The 12,094-nt window shown below is 49.6% G+C and overlaps 1 protein-coding gene across 1 annotated transcript; it reads left to right on the top strand.

Moving 5' to 3' along the window:
- The first annotated feature begins 865 nt into the window (after positions 1 to 865).
- MEAF6 (MYST/Esa1 associated factor 6) lies at positions 866 to 11,604 on the top strand. The gene is made up of 8 exons (XM_032796255.2): positions 866 to 987; positions 2,422 to 2,537; positions 3,147 to 3,234; positions 3,944 to 3,989; positions 5,382 to 5,574; positions 9,475 to 9,504; positions 10,306 to 10,339; positions 10,843 to 11,604. The coding sequence occupies exons 2-8, from the start codon at positions 2,488 to 2,490 to the stop codon at positions 10,849 to 10,851; spliced, it is 450 nt and encodes a 149-aa protein (XP_032652146.2). The 5' UTR covers positions 866 to 987; positions 2,422 to 2,487; the 3' UTR covers positions 10,852 to 11,604.
- Positions 11,605 to 12,094: the final 490 nt, after the last annotated feature.

Here is a 12,094-nt window from a genome sequence, read left to right on the forward strand (position 1 = left end):
GGCGGTTCCGAGGGGGTTGCTCCGGGGAGTGTGGATGAGGGAGTCGGTGCGGGGAATGGTCCGGGGGCGTGGGGGTGGATGTGCGGGGTGATCGGTCCGGGGGTGCTCGTGCAGGGTGGATGCGGTCCGGGGGTGCTCGTGCGGGGTAGATGAGGCTCCGGCGGTTCCGGGGTGCTCGGTGCGGGTGGATGAGAAGGGGTCCGGTCGGGGTTGAATGGGGGGTCCGGGGGTGTCGTGCCGGGGGTGGATGGGTCGGGGTGCTCGGTGCAGGGTTTGGATGGGGTCCCGGGGTCTCGGGCGGGTAGATGAGCTCCCGGGGGCGGCTTACCGGGGGTGCTCGGTGCGGGTGGATGAGGGCGTCGGCATGCGGGTGAAATGGTGGTCCGGGGTGTGCTCGGCGTGCGGTGGATGCGGGTCCCGGGGGTGTCGGTGCAGGGTGGAGCGGTCCGGGGGTGCTCCGTGCGGGGTAAGATGAGGCTCCGGGGGCGGTCGGGGTTCTCGGGGGAGTGATGGCGTGCCGTCGTGATCCGGGGGTGTCGCGGTGGGATGCGATCGGGTGCTGAGTGATCGTGGAGGGGGTCTCGGTGCGGGAAAGATGAAGTGGGGGTCCGGGGGTGCTCGTGGCGGTGGATGAGGGGTGTCGGGTGAAGGTCGGGTGGAATGCCGGGCGGTGGGTGAAGGCGGTCGTTGGGTGTCGGTCCGGGGCATGGTGCGGTGTGTGCGGTGGTGCAAAAGGGGCCCCGGTGCGCGGGCTCCCGAGGCCCGGGCCCGATCCGGCGGGGGCGGGCGAAGTCTCAAAGCGCGCCACCGGCGGCCCGCAGGCCGGCAGCGCACCTCGGCTGCGGCCCTCGCCCCGTCAGCGGCTCCCGCCCGCCGCAGGACCGAGCCCATCATGGCGGCGCTGCACACAAAGCCGCCGGCGGGTGCCCCCCAATCCCGACACCGCGCGGAGCTGCCGCACTGGTGAAGCGCAAGCAGGAGCTGGCGGTGAGGGGCAGAGGAGCCGCGGCGGCCCCTCTCGCCCCGCTGCCTGCCCGCGCTAACGAGAGGCCGCGGGCCGGGGGGGCGGCTAGGCCGGCGCTTCCCCGCGCTCCCGGCCCAGCCCCCGGTCGAGCTGGTCCCAGCCCCGCCGGGGCGAGCGGGGCCTCTGGGGAATGGGCTAGAGAGCACTGGGGTGCACGGCTGGGGGGGGCAGTTGAGGATTGAGGTGCACGGCTCGGGGGGGCGCAGTTTGGTCGGGTGGTGGTGTGGGTGTCCGGTTGCGGGGGGCAGTGAGGATACGGGGTGCACGGGTCGGGGGGCGTGAGGATCGGGGTGAGTGGGTGGGGTGCACGGCTGGCGGGGCAGTGAGATCGGGGTGGGGTGTGCGGTGCACGGCCTGGGGGGAGGAGTGTAGATTGAGGTGCACGGCTGGGGGTGGCAGGAGGATCGGTGGTGGGGTGGGTGCACGGGCTGGGGGGCAGTGAAGGATTGAGTGTGGGTGGGGTGCGACGGGCGGGGGGGCAGTGAGGATCGGGGTGGGGGAGTGGTGCACGGCGCTGCGGGGGGCAGTGATGGGATCGGTGTGGGGTCGCGGTGCACGGCGCTGGGGGGCAGGATCGGGGTGCAACGGGCTCGGGGGGGGCAGTGAGGATGGTGTGGGGTGGGGTGCACGGGCTGGCGGGCGCAGTGCAGGATCGGGGTGGGTGGCCGGGCTGGCGGGGCATGAGGCTCGGGGGGGGGTGCGGTGCGACGGCTGGGGGGCACTGAGGATTGAAGTGCAGGGCTCCGGGGGGGAGTGAGGATCGGGGTGGGGGGTGGGTGCACGGCCTGGGGGGCAGTGAGAGGATTGAGGTGGGGGTGGGGCCAGGCTCGGGGGCAGTGAGGGTTGGGGGATGGGGTGCCTCGGCTCGTGGGGGCAGTGAGGGTGGGGATGGGTGCAACGGGCTGGGGGGCCAGTGAGGAATGTGGGTGGGGGATGGGTGCACGGGCTGGGGCAGTGAGGTGCAGGATGGGTGCACGGGCTGGGGGGCCAAGTGAGGATTAGGTGGGGGATGGGGTGCACCGGCTCTTGGGGGCAGTGAGGATGGGGGAATGGGGGGGGATTGGGAAACGGGGGAGGGATATAGAAAGCACATTGGAGAGTAGCAGTATGGGGGGGTACCGTTTCCATGGCAACAGGCACAAATCCACAGTCATCTCTTGTATCCTCTCTCCTCCCCCTTTTCCATCTGTTCCCACCCCTCCCTGCCTGCTTCCTTGCAGCAGGCGGAAACTGCAAGATCTAGGGGAACTGACCCACGTCCAGAGCTCTCACAGCCTCTACAGACTCCTGGGAGTCCCTTGGCTATCGCCAGCTATGGTACCCCTGGGTCATTCACCAGTTTTGGGGATATGCTGGCATTAGCCTCTTCTTGTTTTGTTCTGTGCTTCTTATACCAGGAGACCCTAGCAAATTTGGAGAGGCAGATCTATGCTTTTGAGGGCAGCTACTTAGAGGACACCCAGATGTACGGCAACATCATCCGTGGCTGGGACCGCTACCTGACAAACCAGAAGTGAGTGGACAGAGGTGACTTTTCTGGGTGCCCTGGTTCAGGGGATAGTAGTTTCACTCTGGCATGTAACAGTTGGGCTTTTCTTTTTGTAATATGTTTCCATCCCAGTCCTGAGGTTCTGGCTTCTAAACAGCTTTGATAAGCAGAACTTTTTAAAAAAAAAAACAAAACAGATTGGGATGATCGCTGAGGTTAGCTAATACACAAGGCATTGTTTCTCTCAAGATACCTTGTTTGTGGACCAGCTGAAACTACATCAGTCAGTGAAACTTCTCTGTGCACTTGTATCTAAATCCCCTCTTCCTGGCACCAAAGGGAGCCATATGGGTACTGGGGAATTCCCCAAGTCTCCATATGTTTTCAGGGGACACAGCATGTAGCAGTCATGATTTCTCTTCAGATAACAGTAAAGACGTGGGTGCAGGGCATTCCCAGGGATTAGTGGCTGGTCCATTAGGGACTTTTGTGCAGTGTCCTTGCGCTGCAGTGTCTGTCCTGCCTTGTCCTAACCTGCAGGCTATGCCTTGCGTAGGTAGATAGGTAAGGGAACAGAACATCATCTGACAAAGTGAGTGAGTATTTGCAATGACACTGTGCTGTGTATTTCAGAAACTCGAACAGCAAAAACGACCGAAGGAACCGGAAATTTAAAGAAGCTGAACGACTCTTCAGCAAATCTTCGGTCACCTCAGCAGCAGTGAGTACAGTGCTTGTGACCTGACAGCATGCAATGCCAACTTAAGTCCTGAGCTTCCTGGGCAAAACTGCCTGGCCTTTGTCCATAAACATTGGGATGGACAAATCTGAGCTGACAGATCATATATTGTGCACTGTACCCTCTGTCATTTCTCACTCTTCTCCTTTCTTCCAGGTTGTGCTGAATTGTTCTTCATGGAGTTTCCTTCAGTTGTTCACTTTGTACCTAACAAGGGAATAATAGCCTGTTTATTCTGTTGTCTTTGGCCTCATTGAGAGGAAACCCTGGGGTGGCTGATCTCTCCTTGTTCTTAGGACTAGTCCCCTGGGCATAGTTAGTGCCCTTTCAATGGCTGTGTTGATCTGTCTTCACGCACAAGCATCTCCAAGCTTTCTTCCACACTCCCATAAAATTCACACCTGCCGCAATGCCCAAATGCCTCTGAGAGGAGGGAATGGATGACAGGCCAATCAAGAAACTTCTGTGCCTCACAATCCTATTCCTGCCCTCATTGTCATTCTCCCTCCTCTTCCTTTTTGGCTTTAATGCCCTCTCCTGTCATGACATGCTGAGTTTAGACTGCAAGTTCTTTGGAGCAGAGACCAAAGAACCACCTCTTGTTCTGTGAGGGGCCTTGCATGTTTTTGAGAGCTTGAAAAAAATAAAAAATGGGAATCTTTCTTTATTAATGTGCCTTCTGATTTTCTAGGCAGTCAGTGCATTGGCCGGTGTTCAGGACCAGCTCATTGAAAAGCGTAAGCTACTTCTTCTTTCCTCTCACCATCTAACTAACTTGGAATGAAGCAAACTGTTTCCTGAGGAATTAGGTCACGTGTCAGTTCTCTTCACCCACGGGCACCGGCTTCTAATTTTCCCTGGGGGGGCTCAGCCTCCGCGCAGCCCCAGGCCCATCCAAACTCCACTCCTTCCCCCAAGACCCTACCCCTGCCCCTTCCCCACCTCTTTCCGCCCCCTCCCCTGAGAACACCCCATCCCTGCTCCTCCCAGCACCTGCACACCACGGAGCTGTTCCTCAGCGTGCAGGAGGCACGGGGAGGGAGACGGAGGAGTTGATCAGTGCGGGCTGGCTGCGGGCAGGAGTTGGGTGGGGAGGGGGAGTTTGGCTGCTGGTGGGTGCTAAGCATCTGCTAATTTTTTTCTGTGGGTGCTCCAGCCCTGAAGCACCCATGGAGTCAGCGCCTATGCTTCTCCCCTTACCATATGCGTGACCGAGGGTAATTATGGTCCTGTTAGAGAGTTCCCCTTCCAGCACTATTTTACTGGTCCTTGTGATTCCCTGTCAGTTAGATGTGTTGCTTTTCACACCCCAGCAATTGTGTTGCTCTAAATAAGGTCACATTGTACTCTTACAAGTGTATACATTAAAATTAAAATGTAGACCTCTCTTTTAGCAATGGCATTATCTTTTGTGTCTGCTTGAGTTGCTGTCTGCAAGTGAAGTGGGTTTGGTATTTTTAGGAGATGAGGCTCTGGGGGTTGTAGCTCTGGCACTTTTTTTTCCCTGCCATTAAATGGTAAGTAATTGTCAGTGGATCTGAGTGCTTTCCGCACAGAACCCCTGGCATCTGTCACAAGGTTCACACAAGTTTACATCTTCCCTCCTGAGTTAGCACAGCCTCTAACTGTTCGGCTTTGATGCAGAGGTTGAGTTTTACATGCACTAACTTTTAATCCACAATAAAATGGATTGTTGGCACAACTAGGTGCAGTGCCAGCTTTTTGCCTTTGGGGCTGAGAATTTTTGCTCTTATGGCTTCATTTCTTGGGTGCTTAAGGGCATTGTGTGGCATATACTATAGAAATACTAAATTATGCAGTAAATACATTTTTACTGGGGTTGTTCCTGAATCAGGTGTTGATTTAATTGGATTTGATTCTAGCATGCATCAGTTTCTAAAGGGGTAACTTGCCACACTGAGGAAATGCTGCTTAATCACTCTTAGTGACCTTTTTCTGTGCTATATACTGAAGACTTTAAGCTGCCCCCCATGTGGCTTCCATATGCGGTTTGCTGCTCTACTCAGGATTTGGCTTCAGCACTTTCTTATTGTTAGTGCGAAGGGATTCACCAGAGCTGAACTGCTGGAAAGTAACAGCTGTGCTCTTCTGGGTTGGTTGTGTTCTAGGCGAGCCAGGTAGTGGGACAGAGAGTGATACTTCTCCAGACTTTCACAATCAGGAGAATGAGCCCAACCAGGAGGATACTGAAGAACTGGATGGGTCTGTGCAGGGAGTGAAACCCCAGAAAGCCGCTTCTTCCACCTCCTCGGGGAGTCACCACAGCAGCCACAAAAAACGGAAGAACAAAAATCGACACAGGTTAGTGGGGCCAGCTGCACTCACCACGTCCTCTGAACAGCTGGTTGTTGCCAAAATGGCTTTATTGCCTGAAAGTAGCCAAATGTATTAGAGCAATGAGCAGTTCAGACCACTGGTTAGTTGGGGTCATTAAGCTCAAATGACAATCTGATTTCTCTCCTCCTGTTAACCTTCAAGTCACTGAATCAAATTTATTACATTCATTGGGTGACATCAGACAGCCTATCTGGCCCCTCTCCCATAATCTCCGGGAGGGATAAGAGTGGGAGGCATTTAGAAACAGTTGGGCTAGTGGACTGAGCAGGGTAGTGGATGGCAAGAGCTCCTAATTTCTAATCCCAGCTCTGATAAGATACCTGCGTGGCCTTGGGACAGCACCCCTCCCTTTTCTGTGCCATTTCAATTTCTTAGTCTGCAAAGCAGAATAATACTGGCCTCGCTCCCAGGGGGAGAGGTTACAATCCAATCCCCTTGGTGCCTGCATCTTGTTCTCTGGAACTGAGTGAGGTAGGGACATTGGCATATCTGTTTGGGGACAAGGATCAGGAAGTGTTTTGGGAATTCAGTGATTATAAAAGTCCTGGAAATCCCAGATATTTTCATCCAAACTTTGATTCCAAGCCATTTTTGTTGTAATTTGGCTCCAGATTGAGCCTTTGTTCCATGTGGTGTTCTGGAGCTGCCTTGCTTTTCACGTTCATTTGAATGCAGTTGGAAGGAAGCTGGCCTCACAGCCATGTCAGAAGTAGTAAAGATCTCACAGCCTTCACTTGGTTGCCCTTGGGTGGCCGATTCTGAAATAGGTGGCTTTAGAGAGAGCCTATTAGAGATCGTACATGTGAGGTCACACCACATGGATAATGCCATTTTTCTCTACAAAATGGCGTCCTCCGCACAGTGTGATCTCGTACGTATGGTGCATGCAAAGTCACTCTGTGCGGAGGATGCCATTTTGTAGAGCAAAATGGTGTCCTTCAGGCTTCATGACCTCGCATGCGCCATACATGTGAGGACACACTGCAGAGCAAAATGGTATCTTCTGCACACTAGGGATGGCTGCTGCCCCATCTGCTGGTGGCACAATCCCATTTGGGGTCACAGCCCACAGTTTGGGAATTGTTAGGTTATGGGCAGGTGTTTTGCCTGAGTACTACACGGAATACTTGTAACTCACTTCTTGAAGTTGGCTGGGTTTTGTGGTGTCAGTGTCTCTTTAATTCTTAGATCCAGGGTTTCCTTCTTGTTATAATCTTACAATTGAAAAATGTTTGCTCACTTATATCTCCTTTTAGTTCCTCATGAGCTAGAAATCATGAAGTAGTTTAGAAAGACTTTTTTGGATTTTCCTGTAGGTAGCTAGAAACAATTTCCAAAGTAACAATAATTTAAGAACATGAGGCCAGCCATAATGGATCAGGCCCAGTGATCCATCTAGTCCAGTGTGCTGTCTTCTGACAGTGACCTGGTGTCTGATGCTTCAGAAGGAATGGACAGAACAGGGCAATTATCGAGTGATCCATCCCTGTTGTCCAGTCCCAGTTTCTGATAGTCAAAGATGTGGGGACACCCAGAGCGTAGGGTTGCATTCCTGATCATCTTGGCTAATAGCAAAGTATGGACCTATCCTCCATGAACTTATTTATACTTTTGGCTTCACAGCATCCTCTGGCAATGAGTTCCACGTGTTTGTTTTAAACCTGCTGCCTATTACTTTAATTGAGTGACCACTGGTTCTTGTGTTATATGAAGGGGTAAATAACATTATAAGTTTCTCACAGTATAAGAGGAAAGGGACATCCTGTAAAACTAATAGACAGCACGTTTAAAACTGCCCGAAGAAACTAGTTTTGAAACAAAGCATACTTAACCTGTGGAACTCGCATCTATGAGATATCTTTGAGACCAAGGCTTAGTAGGATGCAGATTGCCCCTGTAAATGCTTACTGCTATGAGAAAGTTCACAGTTACATTGACACACTGATAAAAGCTTTATAAACCTTCATGCTTCAGAGCATAAGCCACCCACTAGCGACAGGCGTTAGGAAGAAACTCCCCCTCTGGGCCAGTTATTCGGTTATGGGGTTTCTTGTACCTTCCTCTGAAGCAGCTGATTCTGACTACTGTTGGAAGCAGGACATTGAACAAGATGGAAGCCTGATCTAATCTGGTATGGCAGTTCATATGATCCTAGAATGTAAAGCAGAGAGAGAAATCTAAATACACCTCCACCCCGATATAACACAAATTCAGATATAACGCGGTAAAGCAGTGCTCCAGGGGGGTGGGGCTGCGCACTCTGGTGGATCAAAGCAAGTTCGATATAATGCGGTTTCACTTAAAACACCGTAAAATTTTTTGGCTCCCGAGGACAGCGTTATATTGAGGTAGAAGTGTAATACAAAGTCATTTATAATTAAGGGATTTTAGAACAACAGTCAATTAGTGTGGCCAGTTACTGAATCTGACAAGACTAACTGTATTTGATACAGCTCTGTAATGTAAAAACTGACTGTTCTTACTAACTACTTCCTCAAATCCTTCCAGCAAAGGAAAATTTCCAGGCACCATCCAGGAACATGAAGCTAGTCATCAGAAATTAATGATGTAACTCTAGGTGCTTTGAAATGAAATATAGTGGGAAATGCTCTTCGGAAACAGACACCTGCCTGTTTGCCCATTTCTCCTGACTGTCCTGAGATGAAAGTATTGTACAAGAAATCTTGAAAGTCTGTCACTGGGGCTGCCCTCTGACTGCAAATCCTGATTCAAGCTCTCCCAGTTGTTTGCATAACCCGAGTGCTGACTGAAGCGTTGGGGGCCACTGGAATGGACTGTCTTCAGGCATGGTTGACACTGCTTGCAAAGTAGTCCAAGCTTTCCTATGTTATACCTCACCAGCGCTGCTAGCAGTGCTGGTCTGGCGTGGCTGAATATCCAGCTCTCAGGTCTGGCATTTGTACACTGTGAACCAGATGATAGATGTTGGCCATTGCTTGTGGGGCCCTTAGTTCCACTCTGCTGTGCAAGTGCCAGAGATACCATTACCTACCAAAATGCCCCATATTCAGCTACTTGCATCAGCTGAGGACTATCTCACATTCAACAGGAATGCGGCTTCCTCTTAGAAGTTCAGTTGCAATGAGGCTACTAAGTTAGGGCTTAACATGACATTTCAATGGTATTAACTTTCCTCTTTCTAACAAACACAGTTGTTGGCTTCCAGGAGGAGCTCTCTAGAAACAGAGCAACATGGAGGGTGTGCGTGGGTGTGTGTGGATGCTAGAGTCCGCTGATGGGAGTGTAACTGTTTGGTAACTAGATTCAAGCAATTCACAATGTTTTCTTTTTAGGTTTATAAGTGAAGAGTGTGAGTGTGTGTGTGCGCCCATGCGCTCGTGTGCATGCAACCATATTTGAATGCAAAATTGCTAGATATTTCTATGACAGCCTCCATCTAGCTGCCTGAACCAACTTCTTTGCTTCTGCCCTAATAATCTGAAGAGAGCCTCTGCTTTCTGAATGCACATTTGGTTGTCTTTGTGCGCATAGAAAGTTCTGTCTCTGTCTGGGAGCTAACACGCTACTCCAAATAGCTGATGGCTTCCTTCTCTGCCTATAAAATACGTTCCATAAACCACTCTTCCTCTGTTTAACATCTCATTTCCCAGCAATCCACTTGGGGAGGGGGGCTCTGCACTGCCGAGTCCGGCTTTTTTGTGCCAAATTCTGGTAAATAAATAAATAAATAACATATTCTATATAAAATAAGAACTTTATGGCATTTGGACATTGGCTTTATTTTTTTCAATAATCTCGCTAGGGTGGCTAATCAACCTATTTATTGAATTCAGTAGTATATTAATGGCTATTGCTTTCTTCCTTTCAAATGCTGCCCCTCAGCCCGCCTGGCATGTTTGATTATGACTTTGAGTAAGTTTGACTTGAATTAGTACTTGTGCTGTCTTGTTAGTGTGTAGACACCGATGTGCCTTTCTGAGACCTTTCTAACCCGTAGTTTATCTGTTTAATTGTAGGTATGTATATTAGGTTAGGCTGGGAAGGTTTTTTAAAAAAACAGAAAAACATGATGGAGGTAACATTTTATTTAATAACTTCAGTAAAATTCAATCAACTTTACTCTTCTGCCTCTTTATTTCGTTTTTAAGTAGAGAAACTTTATCTTAATAAATAGTTAAAAACTGATTTCTGGCTTTGCTTCCTAAAGAGATTAGTGGCGTAAATTTGGATATTTCCCTCTGGAGAAATGTAATAAAGCCAATCCCCTTGATTTTATAATACCTGTTGTCTCAAAATCCTCTCTCTCTGTATATTTCAAGTAAGTAACTATTACCACTATGTCTGAATAATTGCCTGTGGCATAGTTACAGATATCTCTAACAAATTAACATAGAGCATGCATTTTAATCCCATTTTTGCACGCTGCATAACTTCTTTGTGATTTTATTATGAACCTTTGATAACTGTTTCTCTGATTGAGTGGGTGTATTATGCATTTCGGCAAGGTGTAAAGAGTCTGCTCTCATTGATGTTGTTGGTCCTTGCCCAGTAATGTTGGGACAATGATTTGGCTTGGCCGATTCGGAGAACGTGGGTTGAATTAACCAAATAGCCTTTGTTGTAGCCTGTGCCATATGCTGTAGCTGGTTCTCGGAACCCCTGTTGAAGTGTAATGTATTGAAATGGACATTTCTTTTATCTTTCCCATCACAGGATTGATCTCAAGTTAAACAAAAAGCCACGAGCTGTAAGTATCAGTCCTGCTGTGTCACTGTTTTTATTGTTAGTCTATACTCTGAGGTTGCCGGTTAATCCCCAGCACTCTAGAGTCAGCATCCTCCATGGTTTATGCTCTTATATTTTCATGGTGGGGGACTAGTTGTGTGAAATGAGGAATTTCCTTCTGGGTTTATCATAGCTAGATTTATCTGCTGCTTGGTACCAGGTGTTGGGGACAATTCAGAGCCCCATGTATTTTACTCAAGAAAAATGGCTCCACCCCTTTCTGGCTATGATTGTTAATTGAGTAAATGGAAACCTGTTGGTGACTGGTCGGCGTAGCTCTGAGTTGAAGATTTTGATGTGCAGATGAGGGTGTTCAGCTACAATAAAATTCTCTTCTCTCTGTTTGCCTGCAAGGAATGATGTGTGTGCGTCACGTGGCTGCGTGTGAAAGCTGAGTTTCCCAGCTCTGAGAGCAGAGTTGTACTTTGGGGGATGTTAATGTCCTGCCCTTTCCTCTATCTGCAGGACTACTAGACTCATCGGTGCCGAAGCGTCCTGGATCTAGGCCCCCACGTTGAGTCCACACTAAGAAAAATATCAGTCGACTGAATGAGCACAGTGGGCAGCTCTCCCACCGAGTGTCTGCACATAGGAGTAGGTCACTCAAAAGTACTAAAGCGTGGGGGGGGGGGGAAGGAATAGTCTTGTTTGGCTACATTAGACCATGTACTTCGTGTCATTTAAAATCACCTGAAATGCAGGAGGACCAAGCTGTGGTGTCACCAGTCTCTGGTTCCCGAGTGCGACATTCTTCCCCCACAGCTGGCAACATTCACCCTGCAATCAGCTGGTTTTGCTGCTGCCATCACCATTGTCTGTAATAACCATTGAGAGATGTCGTCGTTTCATTTTATACCGGAATGGGGGCGTGGCTCCATGTGTCCCATGCAGGTTAGAAATCTGTTAGGTTATTTTTTTAATACTGATATTTTGTTTGTTTGGTTTCAAAGCAAACTGTACAGTTGACAAATTGGCTTTTGATTTTTCTTTCTTAAATCTGATTAGGGTGTTCATTTTGCAGAACAATCCACTTGAATTCTTACCTTAGTAGAGAAGAAAGTGGCTCACCCTTTTCCTTTATCTTTGATTTTAACACTTCCCCTCCAGTTTGTTCAGGGCACGGTTGGAGCTCAAAGCCATCTTGCTCTTAAAGGTTGGGTGGATTCTCTTTTTAATACAAACGTCTGTCATTTGTATATAAAACAATAAAAGTCACGTTTGTCTCTCTTCTCGTGTCTTGCTGTGCAGCTGGAGATGTTTCTATGTTTTGTTTGTTCTAAGCCACTCAAGAATTTCCATCACTCTTCACCATTTATTCTGTGAGGTTTTCCTGAATTCCTCTACTTTCAGATACTGTGTGTTTATGCGGCTCCGTGAGCCTCTTAAGAATTGTCTCCTTTACTCTTCCTTGTATACACACAACAGTGGTGACTGTCAAGAGAGCCAGGAACTAGCCTCCTTATGTGCTAACTATTCACGACTCACAACTGGAGAGATCTTGAGCAGAAGTGACCACTTGCTGACGTTGCAGGAATACCTCTTGGTAACGGACAAGCAGCTCTGACTGTTCTCAGAACCAGTGTGGCCACACGCAGGGATGAGTGTCCTAGCCAGGATCAGGAACATGGTACTGCCTTTTCCTGTGGGCAGAGCTTTGAGTGCCACTTGCTGGTGTTACCTGGGGCCAAGTGGAGTTTTAGCACCTTTGTTCTCATGT

This window comes from Chelonoidis abingdonii, chromosome 25 (genome assembly GCF_003597395.2).
Source record: "Chelonoidis abingdonii isolate Lonesome George chromosome 25, CheloAbing_2.0, whole genome shotgun sequence".
In the NCBI taxonomy this organism is placed as follows: Eukaryota; Metazoa; Chordata; order Testudines; family Testudinidae; genus Chelonoidis; species Chelonoidis abingdonii.